Here is a 23,158-nt window from a genome sequence, read left to right as displayed (position 1 = left end):
CCTCCCGTCCTTCCTTCCTCCCGTATTTCCTTCCTTCCTCCCATCCTTCCTTCCTTCCTCCCGTCCTTCCTTCCTTCCTCCCGTCTTTCCTTCCTTCCTCCCGTCCTTCCTCCCGTCCTTCCTTCCTCCCGTATTTCCTTCCTTCCTCCCATCCTTCCTTCCTTCCTCCCGTCCTTCCTTCCTTCCTCCCGTCTTTCCTTCCTTCCTCCCGTCTTTCCTTCCTTCCTCCTGTCCTTTCTTCCTTCCTGCTGTCCTTCCTTCCTTTCCTTTCATCCTTCTTTTTTCCTTCCTTCCACATACACACACACACACACTGATGTTATTCTGTTTTCGGCAGGGCTCCTGTCAATCAAATGCTGATCTCCGTGGTAACTGTCAGATGGCGCAGCGTGTGAGAAGCTGATTCTGTGCCTTCCATATGCACGCACACACACACACACACACATACAGAAAGCAGCAAACGTTTCTCACCCTCCAGCGCTCATCTCTATTCTGAAGCGACTCATGCTTTGACCACAGATTTGCTGCTTTTCCTCTTTTATACTCCACTTTTTCTCTGTGTGTGATCTAATTATCATGTGTGTGTGTGTGTGTTGTGCAGGTGACGCGTGTGCCGGTGGAGAGCTGTTCCCAGTACACGAGCTGCTCCGAGTGTCTGAGCTCCAGAGATCCCCACTGCGGCTGGTGTGTCCTTCACAACATGTAAGCAAACACACAAACAGCTCATATCTACAGACTCCTGTCCTCCACTTTACAGAACATCTCGTTTCACACCGACAGACATTAAGAAGTTAAATATTTAACCCTTTTAATCAACGGTTTAATCCTACTGTATCATATTTAATAAATCCGTACTGATAAACGTAATGACTTTGAATATTTCAAGATAAGCACTTAACTGAGGTTTATTGATCATCCAAACATCATTTATTAGAAAAATCACGAGTCTCAAATATGATCATCAGGCTTTTGAGGAAGGAATCTCTCAATCATCATTGTATTGCATTGCATTTTATGTTTGATCATACAACATTTTAAAATCATCTTACCAAGACACATTATTGGTAAATTTAGAGTGATGACTGATATTCATATGCATTTTATGTTATACTGTTATAAAGTTACATTACAAGCATCAGAATTTCATCGTACTTATTTTTTATGAATATTTCATAATCGAGGCTTTTACAGGGTTAATTAAGTGTTAACCTCTCGTGAACCTGTTGTGTGTGTGTGTGTGTGTGTGGTTTACCACCATCTAGCGTGTATCTGCACATCAGTTCATCAAACTCTTTCTCAGGCTGAAGTGGAAATATTCATTATGATTCACATAAGCGTGTCCATGATCTCAGTCACGAGAGAAACATTAGCTGGATTTCAGCCATGAACACAAACTACTGTGGTTAAAAAATAATTAAAAGCCGAAACATATTCCTGTCATTCTCTCTTCCACAATAACCGTCACATTCAGTGATTATCCCTGAAGATTCAGATGTCAGCTTTATCTTCAGATGTCTGAATTTGCCCTTCAGGGATTCATGAAGTTTGTGTGTTCATGTCTGAGCGCTCGCGTCTCGCTCCAGCGCAGATGATTTCAGCCCTGCGTATGAACACACACACACACACACACACGAGCCTCAGTCTGTCTGTGTAAAATATGATGCTCTGCCAAACCCTCTGGCAAACATTAGCAGCAAACAGTCCTTTTTACCACCATTTCAGCCACAAAGAAGCAGTTTAAATAGTTTTCCTGTGTAACGTCCACATTACAGGCCAGAGGAGCTTCCAGATGTCAAAAAGCACATTTATTTTCTCCATAGTGACACTATTATGTTTCTAACAATAACAATGTTTAAGTCCAAACCCTGAAGGTCACAGTGATGAGATTTGGGTCTGTAAAAGTTGATGTGATTTTCAACAACTTGTTTAAATGAACTATATATATATATATATATATATACACTACCGGTCAAAAGTTTTAGATCAGTAAGGTTTTTTTATGTTTTTAAACAGTGAAGTCTCTTCTGCTCACCAAGGCTGCTTTATTTGATGTAAAGAATGACAACCGTAATATTGTGAAATATTATGACAATTTAAAATGACTGTTTTCTATTTTAATATATTTTAAAATGTAATTTGAAAGCTGAATTTTCAACATCATTACATTTTCAGTGTCGCATGATCCTTCAGAAATCATTCTAATATGCTGATTTTATGCTCAAAAAACATAAATTATTATTTTCAATGTTGAAAACAGTCGTGTACCATTTATCCCCCCCCCCCCCCCCAAAAAAAAATTCTATGATGAATAGAAAGTTCAAAAGAACAGCATTTATTTAAAATAACATTATACATGTCTTTACTGTAAGTTTTGATCAATTTAACTCATCCTTGATGAATAAAAGTATTTTCTAATTTCTTTCCCCCAAAAATAAAAAATAAATTCTGGTAAAAATAAATAATGGTAGTGATTTAATGTTACAAAAGCTTTCCATTTCAGATCAATTCTGTTTTTTTTTTAACTTTCTATTAAAATAAAAATGTAAAAAACTGTTTTCAACATGGATAATAATCATAAATGTTTCTTGAGCATCATATTATAATAATTTCTGTAGGATCATGTGACACTGAAGACTGGAGTAATGATGCTGTAAATTCAGCTTTGATCACAGAAATAAATTACACTTCACTATATATTCACATTAAAAAAAAACTGTTTTAAATTGTAATAATATTTCACAATATTACTGTTTTTTTTTTGTATTTTTTTATCAAATAATTGCAGCCTTGGTGAGCAGAAGAGGCTTCTTTTAAAAACATAACTTACCGATCTAAAACTTTTGACCAGTAGTGTGTGTGTATATATATATATATAAAGTATTTATGTGCAAATAATTCTTAAATATATACATGCATGCATATACGTATGTATATATACAAAATAATTATACACAGCACACACACATTTAAGTTAGATGTGATTAATCGTGATATAAACTTCATAATTGAGGTGTCAAAAAAATTGCATATTTTACTGTCTGTGAAGTAAACGATATCTCAAGTTCATATCCTTAAAATGACATTTTCATTTCTGATTGGTCCGGAAGCTGGTTGGTTTGATTCATGGCTTAAACGTTTCATGGACGAATGTTTCTGAAATGAAAGTTTAGCCCGTGCGCAGCTTTAATGACGGTGTGAAGTCCTTCAGTCTGCTCAAGCCTTCTCAGCGCTGATTATCTCAGAGTTTACTGTTACGCTGAAGTGTGTGTTGATGTGTGTGTGTTCTCTCTCCGGCCTCAGATGTTCTCGCCGTGATCGCTGTGAACGAGCCGACGAACCCCAGAGATTCGCTTCTCGAGCCGATCAGTGTGTGGAGCTGACGGTCCAGCCCAACAACATCTCCGTCACCATGGCCGAGGTCCAGGTGTGTGTGTGTGTGTGTGTGAGAGAGAGAGCTACTGTAGAGTAGCATATCCAGTGTCAAATGTATTACAAATTGCATTAAGAAGTGACTAATGTTACATAGTGACTTTTTATAAAAAAAAGAACTTTTGCGTTACTTTTCTGACCTCGGCTGAGCTATTTTGGCAAATGTTAAGGCCCTTTCAGACCAAAAGTGAAGTGAATAAGCCTCAGGCTGAAGGACTGCAGATTCCCTCATATTTGCTGTTATTCTGGACTACAGAACTATAGGATTCAGGAGAAGTTCAACACTCTTTTCTAAATCTAATCTGAAGTCACTTTTGTTTATTAGTATGGTTGAATTAGATCATTGAAGGTCAGAAGCAGTCATTGGTTAATAAAGTGAGATTAAATACATAAAGTATATTTGTGTAATATAATAGTTAATTATAAGTTTTCCGCACAATTCTGAGATTGAATTTTACTGTTTTTATTAAGGCCGTGTGTCCACCAAAGCGTTTTTAGCTCTGCTGAAGACGCCGTGCTTTGGGCGGTTGAGAGCGTTTTTTCCGTTGCTATGATACAGAGTATCCGCAGCAGTTTGAATGATGACAGTTGATCGGTGTGGTTTAGTCCCGCCCCTCCTCCACTGTGATTGGACGGCTGGGTAAAATGTGACAGTGATGAGCGCTGCGTTTTATTCAAAGTTGAACATTTTTTCAACTCCCAGCGACCAGTAAAACGCCGGCGCTTCAGCGTGAAAAAAGCGCTCAGCGCCTCGGTACGCTCACGGCGTTTAAAAAACGCGGCGCTCCCATTGAAAACAATTAAAAACATATGCCAGGCGCGTCGAAAAACACTTTGGTGGACACACGGCCTAACACACACACTTTCTCTCACACACACAAACACTCTCTCTCTCTCTCTGTCTCTCTGTTTCACACACACACACACACACACACACACACACACACACACACACACATTGTTTCTCTCAACATGGGGACAGGAGAGCTGTCAGTCAATAAATGTGAAACAGTAACTAGTGCTACTACTACACACACACACACACACACTCACTCTCTCTCACTCTCTCTCTCTATCTTTTTCTCACACACACACACACACACACACTTTCTCACACACAGTGTCTCACACACTCTCTCTCACACACACACACACACACACACAAACACACACACTCTCTCTCTCTCTCTCTCTCTCTCTCTCTCTCTCTCTCTCTCTGTTTCACACACACACACACACACACATTGTTTCTCTCAACATGGGGACAGGAGAGCTGTCAGTCAATAAATGTGAAACCGAAACCTACACACACACACTCTCTCTCACTCACTCTCTCTATCTTTTTCTCACACACACACACACTTTCTCACACACAGTGTCTCACACACTCTCTCTCACACACACACAAACACACACACTCTCTCTCACTCTCTCTCTCTATCTTTTTCTCACACACACACACACTTTCTCACACACAGTGTCTCACACACTCTCTCTCACACACACACAAACACACACACTCTCTCTCTCTCTCTCTCTCTCTCTCTCTCTCTCTGTTTCACACACACACACACACACACATTGTTTCTCTCAACATGGGGACAGGAGAGCTGTCAGTCAATAAATGTGAAACCGAAACCTACACACACACACTCTCTCTCACTCACTCTCTCTATCTTGTTCTCTCACACACACACTCTCTCACACACACTGTCTCACACACACTCTCTCTCTCTCTCTCACACACACACACACAAACACTCTCTCTCACTCACTCTCTCCATCTTTTTCTCACACACACACACTCTCTCACACACACTGTCTCACACACTCTCTCTCTCTCTCACACACACACACACTATTTCTCTGAAACATGGGGACAGGAGAGCTGAAACCGTAACTAGCGCTACTTATTTGAAGAGTAACTTTGATATGTTGTTGTAAATTGAAGTAATGCGTTACTTTACTCGTTACTTGCAAGAGTAATCTGATTACATAAGTGGAGTTAGTTGTGATGAGTTCTCGTGTGGAGGGTGAGCAGATCTCAGCAATATGGAGCAGCAGATGTCTAAAAACAGCTCTGCTTCAGATGAAATATGGGAACGTGAGCCAAGCTTCTTCACTCTTGTCTGTTTTCTCCGTTGATCTGCCAGCTGGTCCTGGAGGCCCGGAACGTTCCGGATCTTTCCGCAGGAGTGGATTGCTCCTTCGAGGATTACACGGAGACCGAGGCAACAATACACGGATCACGGATCTACTGCCTCTCTCCCACTGCCAAGGAGCTCGTCCCCATCACACGCCAACACAGTCAGTACACACACACACACACACCGGTCAACCAACACTAACTGAAGCCTTTAGATCCAACAGTCCTGAAGATTAACCCTTATGCTGCATTAGGGACATTTTTGGTCTTTTGCAGTTTAATTTCTTTGACCATTTTGGCTGTTTTAATGCAAATGGTATGAAATTTGGCAAAATTGTGACTTTTTGGATACATGTAAAAAATGTGATCCCATTTTGCAAAATATGTATAACACACACTGTGTAGATCAAATAGTAACACTCAGCACCATAAAGAGCAAAAATGGCCCATTGAAACCCATTAAAACGTTGTTTAAAACTGAGGCTGTCAGTAATACATGAAACATGATTTTTGCACAAACATCCTTTCATTTTGAAGCAAAAGCATTATATTTGCATTATATAGTGTATTCCACCAGATGACGTCACTACATATTTATTCCCTATGGGTGGAAATGCACCTTATTTTAGGCAATAGGCAATGTTTAATAGGTGGCCATTTTTGGTCTCTAACGCGCTAAGTGGGATTTTTTGCAAAGTGGGACAAATCTAAAGTTTTCTCTTTGCATTTAATTTATTGAAAATAATTGAATTTTTGTGTTTTTTCCTCTTATACAAATCGATGGTTTCGCAAACAAAACTGGTAATTAAAGGGTTAAAATCCTGAAATTGAATACATTTTTGTTAGTTATGATGAGGACTGATGCTGGTTAAAAGATTTAACTTGGTAAAAGTGGAAAATAATAATAATATATAATATTTTAGGCAATGTTTAATATGTGGCCATTTTTGGTCCTTAATGCACTCAACGGTGTTAAAAATCTAATGCAGCACAAGGGTTAAGAAATCTAAGCTTTAGATTGATGTTTATGATGGGGATTGTCTCATATCTTTTGTCTACATCACGATTGCCATTATATCTGTCCTAGATAGTTATCTCAGCTCTTATTCAGATCTGTTTCCATTTTAAGAAAAATACTGCAACTGATTGTGATGTTTGTTCGCATTAATGCCTCTGGAAAGTCGATGAATATGGCGAGTCGTGTCCGTGTTGTGTTTTGCTTTATTGTTCACTTGAGAATCAACACAAACGTTAATGTTTTGGGGAAAGAAAAAAATAACTCTCAGGATTAAGAAAAATAAGTTGCATAATTTCAGTTATTTACAATTTCTAGCCCCAAATCTAGAATAAAAGCCCCAAAAATGTATTACATTTTTGATTTTTTGTTTTAAAAATCTATTAACGGGTTATCACCGTTAACTAAAACATGTGTAACACTTTAGGGTCCAATTCTCACTATTAACTAGTTGCTTATTATCATGCATATTACTAGGATATTGGCTGTTTATTAGTATTTATAAAGCACATATTAATACATTTTTATGCATGATTATATTCTACATCCCTTAATCTAACAATACCTAAACTTAACTACCTTAATAACTATTAATAAGCAGTAATTAGGGGTTTATTGAGGCTTAAGTTTCAGGTAATAGTTAGTTGATAGTGAGAATTGGACCCTAAACATATTCGTTACTTGAAATTAAATAAAATAATATAAAAGTTTGTGTTTATAATATATGTGGGTGCACTGTGTATAATTATTTTGTATGTGTAAATATATAAATACACACTCATGCATGTATATTTAAGGAAAAATATTATTGATATATAAAATATTTATATATAATATAAATCTATGTACAGTATATACATGAAAATATTTCTTAAATATATACAAGCATGTGTGTGTATTTGTATTTTTTTTTAAATAATTATTCACAGTGCACCCACATATATTATGTAAACACAAACTTTTATTTTGGATGTGACAGCCCTAATATGTATATATAAAAAAATAAACAGCTTTCAGCTTTAGTTCCCAAAGCAACTCTTCTCATTTTCATTTAGTTTAGCTTTATGTCCTAAAATAACTAAAACAAAAATGAAATTATATTGAAAATCTATTAAAAAAATGAATTAAAATCTATATAGATTTATAAAATAATAATACAAAATTATAAACACACTACATAACTAAAACGTGTGAGTAAAATCACAACAAAAATAAAGAATTAGGTGTTAATTAAGTGAAATTGTTTCTTAATAATACTTATTGATTTATTCTAGTTGTTATGCTGATGCTAATGAGAACATGCTAACACACACATTGCTCGTCAAAGAGACATGCTAATGCTGTGCTGTGTGATGCTAAATGTCCAACGGTGTTGTATTTTCTTAATCATCAGTGAAGTGCTGGACTTTAACCCAACAAGTGTTTCTCATGATAGCTCTGGCTCTAAATCTCACTGCGTTTCGAGCCGTTGCACAGCATGCAGATGAATAAACATAAACATGTATGCACACTAATGCACTATATAAGCACTCCTCACACACAAGTGTTTGGATAGCAGCTGATTCAGTGGCACAATATTGAAGATATAAGATCCTTCATGATGAGTCTCTCTCTCTCTGCAGGAGACACTCATGTGGTGAAGCTCTACTTGAAGTCCAGGGAAACGGGCCAGACATTTGCCAGTGTGGATTTCACCTTCTACAACTGCAGCATCCACAGATCGTGAGTCCACTCCTCCTCTCGCTCTTTATCTCGGCTCTTCTCGTTTTACCCACTCAGGGCGGGGGGGGGGGGGGGGTCATATTTCTGTTGCCGTGGCAACCGGTGGCGTGTTGATTGACAGTTATTCTCTTGAAAACAGACTGTGGTTACAATCCTACAGATAGTGGGACCCCCAGCTGAACATCTCAATGAATACACTGCACTGACTGTGTGTGTGTGTGTGTGTGCGCTTCTAAGATCCTCCAGATGGGTTCAGACTCTTTTGGGAGGTCTGTGTAGTGTCTTATTGCAGGACAGATGAGCCAAAGCTGTCTCCAGAGATATAACACACACACACACACACCTCTCTCAGAGTAACAGCATCTCAGATACACAATACCTTCCATGACACACACACACACACACACACCATCAGCTTTAAAACTAGGTCACACGGCGCTTCCCTGATAAGACCGGCCTGTGCAATTGAAAAGTACACACTACATATGAGTATTATCATAATTGGATAATCACATGCTGCTTTATTCTATACGTCCACGTCTCCAAAAGCACAACAGCCATTAGAGGGGTTTATTTTACACAATAAAGTGTTTTTATGGACGTTGTAGAGGCTTTGTGTAGATGATAAAAAAATAAAGCAATAGGAAGTGTGTACATTTCATAAAACCTGTCCAGGTCATATTTCACCTCCGAATCAGAAGAAAGAAAGAGGGAGTTTATTTTGCCAAAAGAAAATACACCCTATTTATTCCATACCAGTTACATTTTGCCCCCGCAATTATTATAATTTAGCAGTAGTGTAGTAATAAAAACAAAAATACTGCCTTTTCTATAGAAAATTACATTTATAATTTTATATATATATATATATATATATATATATATATATATATATATATATATTATATATAATATTATTAATATATATATATATATATATATATATATAAATATATATGAAGAGTTCAGATGCAAAAGCCTCTAAATGCCATTTGAAATTTTCTTCTTTAATGATGATTTTTATCAAACTTGTATATTTAAGTTCAGTGATTTTGTTATTTAAGTGAAATTACTGAACTTAAATATACAAGTTTGATAAAAATCATCATTAAAGAAGAAAAATTTCAAATGGCATTTAGAGGCTTTTGCATCTGAACTCTTCATATATATATATATATATATATATATATTTTATATGGTATATTATTATTATTATCATAGAAAATATGATTTATATTTTATGTTAAGCATAAATCATAGTATTACTATGATAATCATTTGAGAATCATTATTGGTTTTATATACACTCTAAAAATGCTGGGTTGCTTTAACCCAACTTTAGGACAAATATGGACAAACCCAAACATTTGGTTAAAAATATAATCAAAAAATATAACCCAAGGGCTGGGTTTGTCCATATTTGACCCAAAGTTGGGTTAAAACAACCCAGCATGTTTTATACATTCATTCATAATTCTTACATACATAATTAGACAAGAATTATACAAAACTCAAAAAATAAAATTTTTGGTGTGCTTAATTGTCATGAAAATAATCAAATTGCAATGCAAAACATGTAAATGGCTTTAAAAATAATTTTCTTTATGCAAAATATGAGCTGGACGTTTCTCCGTGAGATGTGAGATGGAGATGAGGCGTCAGCATCTTAATGTGAGAGGAGGAAATGAGTGTTCGGTTTCCGCCTGTGTGTGTGTGTGTGTGTGTGTGTGCGGGGGGGTTTATGTTGATCAGCGACCCGTCGGTGGGGGAAGAGAGCTCAGCGTGACGGGCTTAAACCCGGAGACACCCTGAACCCCCACTCCAGACGGCACGCGGATTAAACCCTCCCTCGGGATTGGTGCAGGGGTCAGGAAGAAAAATAAGGGCACATTTATTATCTTCACACCACTTATTTTAAGAAGTCTCTGCTTTAAGTGAACCAGTTTAAATTTAACAGTCGCTGATAATGGATTGGTGGAAACATTGGTGGAAAAGAATTACAGATTGGAAGCAAACGGAACGAGTTTAATGAAACTGATGGATGGACGTACGTGTGTTGAACTGTTTTGAGGCGCGGGGTCATGTCTAATATTCACAACCTTTTCGTTCTGCAGCTTTTATAAAATTATCCACTGGAAATGCTTTGGGAAAGGCATAATTTTAGTGTTCTTGTGGTTGAACAATCAACATGACTGCGATCATTATAACCCCATGGGGTACACTTAATATTTGAAGACACCAAATTATGCCCTATTTTGTGCTAGAACTGCTTTTTTTTAGGTTTTCCTGCTTGAATGTTGATTATTCTCCTCATATTCTCCATTGTTGCGGCTCCTCTCTTCTCAGTCTGTCAGTAACGCTCTGTTTAGTTCCTAAGCCCCTCCTCCTGAAAAGCACACTATGCCCTGATTGGTCGGCTGGAGCAGTGTGTTGTGATTGGTCGAGCGCTTTGAGTGTGTTTGGGAAATGTCCAGCTCCTATTTCAACACACTACTAACTAACTCAACCAGGCCCCGCCCCTTTATTCTGCGCATTAATTATTATAATGAGGAATATTGTGACGTGTTCAAACTCAAGACTACAATGGAGGCGTTTCAGGAGTTCAACAAAATAAAGAGAGATGAACAAAAGCATAATAGGTCCTCATTACACTGTAATCTAACACACACTCAGTCAGTGTGTTGAACATGCACATCTGTCCCTTAAGGAATATTTTATTCGTCTGTCCTTATTGAAGAATACTACACTGACATTTAAAGATATACAGTCTTTATGTGTGTGTGTGTGTGTGTGTGTGTGTTCTTGCATATCTCAGACATGTTGTGTTTTCACCTGCATCTATTTGTTCTCCGTCACGGCCACCCTCTCGATTTATTCCTGCTGATTAGCAGATTATACGTCTCTGGAGATGCAGCATTAACACACTGACAAATGGCGTCTCGATGGGGGATCATTACCTACACAAACACACACACACACACACTCAACCACATGTGCTTGTGTTTCCTCACGGGACTCAGAGATGCAACAATTACGCACCACAATCCTTTAGCTTAAAATGCATGATTTGCATTCTTAAAGGAGTTCATTTTTTTGTTAACCGATAGGATCTCACTCTCTCTATATAGGGATGGGCAACGATTAATCGTGATTAATCGCATCCAAAATAAAAGTTTGTGTTTACATAATATATGTGTGTATAATTAATTTGTGTATATATAAATACCCACACATGTATGTGTATATTTAAGAAAAATGTGCTATTAATATATCAAATATTTATATTTTATATAATATTCATTATGTATAAATATATATAAAGTAAATACATGCAAATATTTCTTAAATATATACATGCATGTGTGTATTATATATAAAAATTAATTATACACACGACACACACATATATTATGTAAACATAAACTTTTATTTTGGATGCGATTAATCGTTGCCCATCCCTAATAAATATATATATATATATATATATATATATATATATATATATTAGGGCTGTCAAACAATTAATCACGATTAATCACATCCAAAATACAAGTTTGTACTGTGTATAATCATTTTGTATATGAAGAGTTCAGATGCAAAAGCCTCTAAATGCCATTTGAAATTTTCTTCTTTAATGATGATTTTTATGAAACTTGTATATTTAAGTTCAGTAATTTCACTTAAATAACAATTAATAGGTAATTATCATTGCCATTTAAGTGAAATCACTGAACTTAAATATACAAGCTTGATAAAAATGATAATTTTAGAAGAAAATTTTAAATGGCACTTAGAGGCTTTTGCATCTGAACTCTTCATATATATATATATATATATATAAATACACACACGTGCATGTATATTTAAGGAAAAAATATTATTTATATATAAAATATTTATATATAATATAAATTATATATAAATCTATATACATGAAAATATTTCTTAAATATAAACAAGCATGTGTGAGTATTTATATATATATAAAATAATTATACAGAGTGCACCCACATATATTATTTTAACACAAACTTTTATTTTGGATGTGATTAATCGCGATTAATCGTTTGACAGTCCTAATATATATATATATACACATATATATATATATATACAGTATATATATATATATATATATATATATATATACTGTGTATATATATAATATAATATTTTTTCTGATTTATCTGATAACACCATCAGGTTAAAGCCATTGTGAATGCTGCTCTAGAGAGATACCAGATTTCATTAAGCAAATCATTTCTCAACTCTGATTGGACAGCTGCTCTCAACGCTGCAGCTGATTGGTCAATTCGACCCAGTGCTTAAAAACCATTCTGAGGTCAGAGCTCTTTGTCCTAAAGCATCAATTAATGTCACTGAGTGAACAAATTGCTGGACTTAATACTGAATAATTGAAACAAATGACTTGCAGAATTGCAGTCCGAATCCTCAGATGGTTTGAGTGTCTGAGAGTCTCAGCTGAGAGACGCTTCAATCTGATTCAAAATGAGCCGTTTCCACTAACGTGTGTGTGTGTGTGTGTGTGTAAGTTGCCATCTACATGTAGTGATTCACATAGTTCGTATGAAAACAGTGCACTATTTTTTTTGTCTTTCTCTCTTTTCTAATCTACTCTTGTCAAGTCTTAATGGGAAATCCTCTTCTCTTTGATCTCTCTCTCTCTCTCTCTCTCTTTGTCATCACTGTCTTTCTTAAACCTGAGACACCTAATAAAGTGGATCTTTGTGAGGGAGATTATTTCACACAGTTTCATGGGCAGAATGAGAGCATGCGAGGTCAGAGTGCAAGGACACACACGTAGCGCTGTGGTTCTCGCCGTATAGTGTGTGTTTTGGGGTTAATTGTGTGTGTGTGTGTTCTCTTCCAGGTGCTTGTCCTGTGTGAACGGCTCGTTCCCGTGTCACTGGTGTAAATACAGACATATGTGCACGCAGAACGCCAACGACTGCTCCTTCCAAGAGGGACGGGTGAACATGTCAGAGGTGAGAGGTCATCACTTCCTAAAATTACTGATCTTTACTAGGGTCGGGTATCGTGTGCATTTTATCAATCCCGATTCTTATCAATTCCTATTTTCGATTCCAATGAGGTAAAAACAGCACAAAAAAACCTTGCATATCATTCACATTTTGTCTTATTGCAAATTAATTGTAGCTGAATATCTTGAACAAAAAAATTTTTTAACAAGGAACGTTTGCTTGAGGTTTAAAAATACCATAATAAACAGCTAGCCTAACTAATATCAATTTTAAGCATTATTAAAGACAAGTCAACACTCCGCAATCGCAACATATAGACACAAAGATACGATTGAAATAATCTGCTTTAAGATTATCAGGTGTTCAGGTACAAAAACTGTAATCAAATCGAAAATATACATTACAAATATAGAAAGATATTCAGTCAAGAATCAGTGAATTTTCTCTATCTTTTGTTGTTGTTTGATTAGTGTTATTATAAAAACAGCAGCAGGAATATTAGGCTTCTGTCACTTTAAGAGTTGCCCAATATACAGGTGAAACTCGAAAAATGAGAATATCATGCTAAAGTTCATTTATTTCAGTAATTCAACTTAAAATGTGAAACTGATATATTATATAGACTCATTACATGCCTTTATTTGTTGTAATTTTGATTATTATGGCTTACAGATATGAAAGCTTTTTTACAATATTCTAATTTTGAATTTGGGGTTTTCATAAGCGTTCATAATCATCAAAATTATAACAAATAAAGGCTTGAAATATCTCACTTTGCATGTAATGAGTCTTTATAATATATTAGTTTCAACTTTTAAAGGAGTAGTTCACTTTTGAAAAAACTTTTGCTGATAATCTACTCACCCCCATGTCATCCAAGATGTCAAAAGAAATTAAGGTTTTTGATGAAAACATTCCAGGATTTTTCTCCATATAATGGACTTCAATGGGGTCCAAATGAGAGTTTCAGTGCAAACTGTTCAAAGGGCTTTAAACGATTCCAGACGATGAATAAGGGTCTTATCAAGCGAAACGATCGCTCATTTAATAAATAAATAACAAAGTTTAAGTTTTATAAGCTCAAATGCTCACCATGCTCTGTTCTGTGATGTGTGTTCGTTCGTGAATCGTGACTCTCCTGTTCGAACTCGTTTATCAAAATGAACGAATCTTTTTCCGTGAAAAAAGAGTTGACTCGGTAAAAGATTCGTTCATTTTGATGAACAGGAGAGTCACGAACGCGCATCACAGAACAGAGCAAGGCGACCATTTGAGCTTATAAAACTTAAACTTTGTTATTTATTTATTAAATGAGCGATCGTTTCGCTTGATAAGACCCTTATTCATTGTCTGGAATCGTTTAAAGCCCTTTGAACAGTTTGCACTGAAACTCTCCATTTGGACCCCATTGAAGTCCATTATATGGAGAAAAATCCTGGAATGTTTTCATCAAAAACCTTAATTTCTTTTCGACTGAAGAAAGAAAGACATGGACATCTTGGATGACATGGGGGTGAGTAAATTATCAGCAATTTTTTTTTTTTTTAAGTTAGTTGAAAAAGTTAAGTTGAATTACTGAAATAAATGAACTTTTGCACGATGTTCTAATTTTTTGAGTTTCACTTATAGTAAGTAAGTTACACATGAAACTATAACAGCGCGAGTCGTCTCGTGCTTGAATGGTTTAAAGTCATATAATGAAATTCTCACAAAGGAACTGATAAGAGCAATCGCAATTTAAATGTTATTTTTAATCAATTTTATTTTTATTTTATTTTTAATCGATTCCCAACCCCAACTCATTACTGTTCAAAAGTGTGTGGTCGGTACTAATTTTTTAAAGTCTCTTCCGCTCACGATGCATCCAATCAAATCTGATGCATAAAATGAAGCCCCTCATTAAATATCCAGTTTCAGTTGTAAATGCATCACACTACAAGTGTTGCCCAGTGCAGGTATAATGGGTTGCAAACTGCATTTCACATCAAATATGTCCTGATTGACTGAGATGTCATTGATTCGCTCTCACTTTCACGGAGTTGACACTGGAAACCTGATGAATCCCGACTGGTTAGGAGGACACTATTCGCCGTGTCCATCCGCAGATTTTCACTCACGAGAAACTCGATCTGTTACTGATAAGACGAGAGAGTCCGGTCATCAAGTCGACGGAGCCGCTCACTCATTGGCTGAGGCGAGTCCGTTGGGAATCTCCCATGATTCTGTGTTTTAAAAGCCTGCCTGCACTGGTTTCCTCTAATAGACTCCAGATGTGTGTGTGAGACGAGGGGAGTGAGAAAGACGTGGGAGATTACATTATAGATGTGACGCCACGTCCTTCACAAGCGCTGTACGGAGAGCGAGAGCAGGGATGAGGGTGGAGAATAAAGCGAGGGCTCGGGAAGGAAAGGCGTTGGCGTGTGTAACCGGCTCTGTCTCTGCCAGCTGGACTGTTATTGTAGTTTTTCTCGTAGCAGCTGAAAGCACACGAGCATCACACACGTCTCCCAGAACTTTAAGAGACCCTTTTACTAAGTCTTGATGTTGTTTTAAACAAGGTTTTCCTGCTTGAATGTTGTTGATTATTATTGTTGCGGCTCCTCTCTTCCCAGTCTGTCAGTAACGCTCTGTTTAGTTCCAAGCCCCTCCTACTGAAAAGCACACTGTGCTCTGATTGGTCGGAACGAACACATTACAATATTCCTCATTTAAAGGTCCCATATTGTGCAACTTTCTGAAGTTTTATTTTAGGTTTTGATGTCCTTAAAGGGATAGTTCACTTCTGTCAGTAATGACTGTTCAACCCGTAAGACTTTCGTTCATCTTCGGAACACAAATTAAGGTATTTGTGATTAAATTTGAGAGCTAATCACTCCTCCATAGGCTTCTTAAAGGAGTTTTCAAAAAACTTTTGCTGATAATTTACTCACCCCCATGCCATGTCATAAACGAATCTTTTTCCGAGTCAATACATTCGCTTCATTCGTTGAATGAACCAAATGAAGATTCAAACAGTTCAAACAGGAGAGTCACGAACAGAGCAAGGCGAGCATTTGAGCTTATAAAACTTAAACTTTATTTATTTATTAAATGAGCAATTGTTTCGCTTGATAAGACCCTTATTCATCGTCTGGAATCGTTTAAAGCCCTTTGAACAGTTTGCACTGAAACTGTCTTTTGGACCCCATTGAAGTCCATTATATGGAGAAAATCCTGGAATGTTTCCATCAAAAACCTTAATTTCTTTTCGACTGAAGAAAGAAAGACGTGGACATCTTGGATGACATGGGGGTGAGTAAATTATCAGCAAGAGTTGTTTCAAAAGTGAACTACTCCTTTAAGGGATTGAAACTGACCGGCACAAAAGTTATTAAAGACATCGTTAAAATAGTCCGAGTGACGACAGCGGCTCAATCTTAAGTTTTTCAAGCGACGAGAATATTTTGTGCGCAAAAACCACAAAAATAACGACATTTCCTTCTCTGTGAGCCTCGAGATTTCAAGTAGTGAAACTGCTCAAAGTTTCTAGGTTATCACACACATGACCAGCGTCGGCCAATAGTGAGCCTACGTGTGACGTACAACACAGAACCGCTGCGCTCGGACTATTTTAACTGTAACTTTTGTCTGGCCAGTTTCGATCCTTTAAGAAGCCTATGGAGGAGTGATTAGCTCTCGGATTTAATCACAAATATCTTAATTTGTGTTCTGTAGATGAACGAAAGTCTTGCGGGTTGAACAGTCATTACTGACAAAAGTTTCATTTTGGGGTGAACTGTCGCTTTAAGGACATCAAAACCTAAAATAAAACTTCAGAAAGTTGTACAATATGTGCCCTTTAAATGAGGAATATTGTGATGTGTTCGTTTTGAGCAATCAGAGCACAGTGTGCTTTTCAGGAGGAGGGGCTTCATAGAGACAGGAACTTAAAGGGATAGTGAACTATATATTTGTGGTATAAGTACCAAAAACATCTCAATGTATTTTTACAGCTCCTTTCTCAGGAGCTCTGCCAAGAACAGGTCGATTGTGGTCTGCCTACTTAATATTCATGAGCACCACAATATTCCTCATTATAATAATTCATGCGCAGAATAAAGGGGCGGGGCCTGGTTGAGTTAGTCAGTAGTGCGTTAAACTGGTGGTTATGGTGCGAGCGGGACATTTCCCAAACACACTCGAAAGCGCTCGACCAATCACAACACACTGTCAGCGTCACATGATCCTTCCATTATAATAGGCTAATAACATGATTTTATTTACCTTCCAAAGCCACGTGTGACTCTTTACTGTGTTGTAGTTTGATACTCATAGTTTTGAGCGGAGCGATCGTTCATCGTGTGACTAAAAGTAAAAACGAGAATATATCAGCGGAGGCTTGGCATTTTCAACACATGATTTGCTCTTACGGTGTCGTTTCCCTCACTTTTCCTGTCACGCCGCGCCGATATTCCTCTTTCCCATCTGAGCGAACAACTAGACGACAAGTGACAGCTGGTTAAACTCGCGATTAAAGAAGTCATACACGCAGTCGTCATGACTACAGCACTAATTACAATCCAGAGAGACCTTAAAAACAGGTCACATGGCCTTTGATGTCACCCCTGACCCCATTACCCACAATTCTCTGTCTTTTTAGTCTTTGTTCGCCCATTTTTTCCCTCTGCTCTGCTCCTTTCTTCTCGGTTCATATCCGCCACCCTGTTTTATCTCTCTCTCTCTCTCGGTCTATGTAATATTCATCGCTGGGCTGTATTGGCCAGCTGAAGTACAGATCTAATCCACTTTGAATAATTAAACCAGAGAGAGAGAGAGAGAGAGAGAGAAGGAGGTGCAGAGAAATGACTTTATCAGACTGATTATATTACTTCCTCTCTTGTCTTCCCTCTCACTTTCTTTGTTCTTGGCGGCCGACACACACACGCTTTCCCCTCCCTCCATGGCTTTCATATTCATACGCAGCTCTTCTTATTGTTAGCGTGTTGTCTCCTTCAGCCGGTGAGCTGCTGTCTACCTCGCCTGTATTTTTAGGCCTTGTTGGCGTTTGCTCCAGGAGATACGCAACGGCTCCTGCTGTCTCGTAAGATAACTCGCGTGTGTATCCTTCACGGAAAAGACTGTTCCAGAATGCATTGTGGTGAATCATGAAGTGCGAATGATCATATTCATGAGGCGTGCTCTCGAGGAACGCCAGTGTCACAATATCCTGTCGGGATTTGTCTTGGTATCAGTGTTATTTTTATTTTTGTGGGATTTACAGTATATAAAGTTATTCATATTTTTGAGAAATAACAGCATATGCATGCACATTTTATTTGTGAATATTCTTTGTTAAGTTATTCATATTTTAAATAAGCTTGTATATTTATATTTTAGCTAGCTTTAAATTTTTTGGTGAATTTGTCATTTTTATTGGTATTAGTTTTTTGAATAGTTCTGTTTAGTTTAATTTCATTGTTAGTTTTATTATTTATTAATATTCTACATTTTTATATTTCTTTTTTTTGTATTGTATTGTATTGATTTTTATTTAAAGGGACCATGTGCAATTAATAACATAAATGTAAACATTTGATGCATTACACCAGAGTTAGCCTTAGGCTAATTTACATCTGCAGTCCCCATTGTGCATTGTAGCTTTAGTTTATGAAACTAAGTTAAATATTTTTATTTAGCTTTAATTAATTTATTTCAGTTTTAGCTTTGTTTAGTAATATTTTAAATTAGTAACATTAACAAAACTGACAAGTTGTAATTGTGCATTTCGATGGAACAGTTAATTTATTAAAGTATTTTATACTGTCGTTAAAGAAGAGTAGTTTTAGTTTATTAAACTAAGTTAAATATTTCTATTTAGCTTTAATTTATTTCAGTTTTAGCTTTGTTTAGTAATATTTTAAATTAGAAATTTGTATTTTTATAATTTTAATATTCATTTTAGTTTGTTTTAGTCATTATGTTTTCATTAGTTTTAGTTTTTTAAATATTTCTATTTATATTTAATTAATTTTTATTTTAGTTTTAGAACTTGTTTTATTTCCGTTAGTTGTCATGGAGGCAGTATTTCTAAATTTAAAAAAAAAAACAATGTTCTTTAAGTATAAGTTTTCCATCTAATATTTGTTTTTAATTTTTTTCCAGGTTTATTTAAGATACTGATGATTTTAATAGGTTTAGTTTTAGTTAACATTAACAAAACTGACAAGTTGTAATTGTGCATTTCGATGGAACAGTTAATTTATTAAAGTATTTTATACTGTTGTTGAATAGTAGTTTTAGTTTATAAAACTAAGTTAAATATTTCTATTTAGCTTTAATTTATTTCAGTTTTAGCTTTGTTTAGTAATATTTTAAATTAGAAATTTGTATTTTTATAATTTTAATATTCATTTTAGTTTGTTTTAGTCATTATGTTTTAGTCCTTTAAATATTTCTATTTCTATTTAAATACTTTTTATTTTAGTTTTAGAACTTGTTTTATTTCCGTTGGTTGCCATGGAGGCAGTATTTCTAAAAAAAACAAAAAACAATGTTCTTTAAGTATAAGTTTTCCATCTAATATTTATTTTTTTATTTTTTCCAGGTTTATTTAAGATACTGATGATTTTAATAGGTTTAGTTTTAGTTAACATTAACAAAACTGACAAGTTGTAATTGTGCATTTCGATGGAACAGTTAATTTATTAAAGTATTTTATACTGTCGTTGAATAGTAGTTTTAGTTTATAAAACTAAGTTAAATATTTCTATTTAGCTTTAATTTATTTCAGTTTTAGCTTTGTTTATTAAAATTTTAAATTAGTAATTTGTATTTTTATAATTTTAATATTGATTTTAGTTTGTTTTAGTCATTATGTTTTAGTCCTTTAAATATTTCTATTTCTATTTAATTAATTTTTATTTTAGTTTTAGAACTTGTTTTATTTCCGTTTCTTGCCATGGTGGCAGTATTTCTAAATTAAATTTAAAAAAAATGTTCTTTAAGTACAAGTTTTCCATCTAATATTTTTATTGTATTTTTTTTTCCAGGTTTATTTCAGTTACTGATTTTAATAGCTTTAGATTTAGTTAACATTAACAAAACTGAGAAGTATTGATCAAATAAATAAGTTGTAATTGTGCATTTCGATATATATACTGTTGTTGAAGAATAGCTATGAATTTGTCAAAATACGGTTACACTTTATTTTAAGGTGTCATTGTTACAGTGTAATTATATATTTAAGGACTGAGTAATATTAAGCATTTAGGGTTAAGATTTGGTTGAGGTTTAGTTGGATGTAATTATGCATATACTGTTATTACTATGATAAGTACACTGTAAAATAAAGTCTTTCCGAAAATACTAGTTTTTCTGTGTTTTTCTAGTTTTTCTTTACCCATTTTCTGTGCCAGTGCAATGATCATAAAATCCTCCGAGCCTCAGTTTCGCACTGAACGCTTTCTCTCTGCTGTTGAAAAAAGCACTAAAAAGCTTATTGTCTTTGTCAATTATTGAAAAAGAGAGACTGCTAATTGCATCTCGCGTTTTCACTGACCAAACTCACATTTCCAAACTTGTAAGCATGAGCGTCCCGAGGGATCCTGAAGGCGATTTCTTCCGAGATTAGCACACAGCGCCTAGAGAAACCTTGGCTTTATTCGTTTAATACGAAAAAGTAAATTAATTTTTCCCAGTGTATGCATGCGTGCGTGTGCTTTAGATGATCAAGTTATTAGTGGAGTAACATGCTAACGACAGAGTCTCGTGTTCGTGTCATACGTGTGTGTGATGGGTAATCATACGGAAGAGCTCTGACATCTAAACGACGTTTGCTTTCCATTCAATTTAACACAGAAATATTGAAATGAGGCCATTTAATTTTAATAAATTGATTTTAAACATTTAAATTAGTTCAGCACACTGACTGGAGAGTGATCAGTGGGTTTCTGATGGCCTTCTTGAAGTCGTATTACGGCTCATTTTCCTCTTATTGCGGGAGGCTGTTGGGAAAGTGGATTTTATGGTGCTTGAGCTTCGGGCCGCTGGAAAGATGTGAGTGTGAGTGTGTCCCTGCTTACTGGAACAAATATGAATGTTTTACGGCGGGAGATATGATAATTAAGGAGCAGATATGGCATTGTTAAAGGAAAACCAATTATCTTTGAACAGCTTTTGCTGCCGTATTAATAATGTATTGTGTTTGTGTGTGCACTACTGTTTGGAAAGGTTTTAATGTTTCTTATGCATTTATTTAATCAGAAATACAGTAAAAACAGTACTATTGTGAAATATTATTAAAAAATGAAAATGTCTATTTGAATATATTGTAACGTAATGTATTGCTGTGATCATTACTCCAGTCTTCAGTGTCACATGATCCTTCAGAATCACTCTAAGATGAGGATTTGACTCTAATATTTCAGATTAGAGTCAAACATGTACCGGCCATATATATATATATATATATATATGATAAAGTTCCCTTGGCCTTTGGAATTAAAATATCCCCACATCATCACACACCTTCCACCACACCTAGAGATTGGCATGGGGTACTTTCCATAAGATCATCTTTCAATGCAAATCAAACCAGCTATTAGGCTAACTGAAGTAAAACCATGCCAATCTCTAGGTGTGGTGAATGGTGTGTGATGATGTGGGGATATTTTAATCCCAAAGGCCAAGGGAACTTTATCAGGATGCATATTATCCTGGATCCATGAAATAACTGGCTTTTAAAAATAAAAATCTGCCTGACTCTATGGGAATTTAACATAGGGGTGCCCTGACTTAAGCACCCTGTATTTTAAGGAAAAACATTTATTTATTTATGATTCATTATTCATTCACAAAGAAAATTGGTGTCCTTAAAGGTTGGAGTTTTCCTCATTTTTCTAATTAAGGCATTAAGATCAATATCCAAAAGATGATTTTTTTATTCCTCTTTTTAGGCAACTTTAGCATAGGTGTCCAAACTTATTCACACCACTGTACATGTGTGTGTATTTATACAAAATAATTATACACAGGATAAAAAAAAATATTATTCAAACACAAACTTTTATTTTAGATATGATTAATCTCAATTGAACATTTGAACGCAACACCTGAAAGTCATTGGATATGCTCAAGGTTTGCGTTCTGCGGAAGCCCTTCAAAAATATTTATGGTTTCTACAATTTCCGTTGAACAGCAAAACATCCTTCCTGTGCTTTAAACGTCTCGTTCCTCATTTCCATCTGTAAGGTTGCTGAAGTGAAATTACAGGCGAGTGTGTGTCTGTGGTCATTTACGCTAAAAAAAAAAGAAAGTGCTCCTGAACTGCATTATGAGATCTCATCCTCCTCTTCCTCTGCTCTCTCTCTCCGTCTCCAGGTATTCACGTCTGTAACACAGTTCTCATGGTCCACAACTAGAGCTTTTTCGGTCCTCGTTTTTTGTGCAGCATTACTGAGTGAATTATCATATTCTGTTTATAAAATACTGTTCAGTAGATTTAAACTTTGACTTTTATTCAGTGAGGACACATTAAATTGATCAGTAAAGTGACATTTAGAAAGTTAGAATTAACGAATACATGTAAGGATCATATTAAACTGTTTTCAACATTGATAATAATCATATCGTTTCTGCAGCATCAAATCATCATAGTTTTTCAAATTCTAAAAATATTTCACAATATTAACATTTTTACTTTATTTTTCAGCCTTGATGAGCTGAAGAAACTCAAAATTATATGTTGAATAAAAGTTGAATTAAGTAGAATGTTAGAATTAACATATGGTTTCCACTAAAATATGACACTGTTTTGAACATTGATAATAATCATAAATGTCTCTTGTGCTCAAATCATCATATTGG

General features: G+C 35.5%; 1 protein-coding gene across 1 annotated transcript in view; it reads left to right on the top strand.

Moving 5' to 3' along the window:
• The window catches only part of plxna1b (plexin A1b), a 148,141-nt gene that overhangs the window by 71,621 nt on the left and 53,362 nt on the right, over positions 1-23,158 (top strand). The window contains exons 5-9 of the mRNA XM_039656574.2: positions 602-702; positions 3,301-3,424; positions 5,583-5,736; positions 8,213-8,312; positions 13,204-13,318. Of these exons, the coding sequence (XP_039512508.2) occupies positions 602-702; positions 3,301-3,424; positions 5,583-5,736; positions 8,213-8,312; positions 13,204-13,318 (594 nt within the window). The remainder of the gene's footprint in view (positions 1-601; positions 703-3,300; positions 3,425-5,582; positions 5,737-8,212; positions 8,313-13,203; positions 13,319-23,158) is intronic.

The sequence above is a fragment of the Pimephales promelas genome, chromosome 8, assembly GCF_988280905.1.
Source record: "Pimephales promelas chromosome 8, fPimPro1.hap1.1, whole genome shotgun sequence".
Taxonomy (NCBI): Eukaryota; Metazoa; Chordata; class Actinopteri; order Cypriniformes; family Leuciscidae; genus Pimephales; species Pimephales promelas.
The sequence above is the reverse complement of the archived record's forward strand: the minus strand, read 5'-3'. Positions and strand labels throughout refer to the sequence as shown.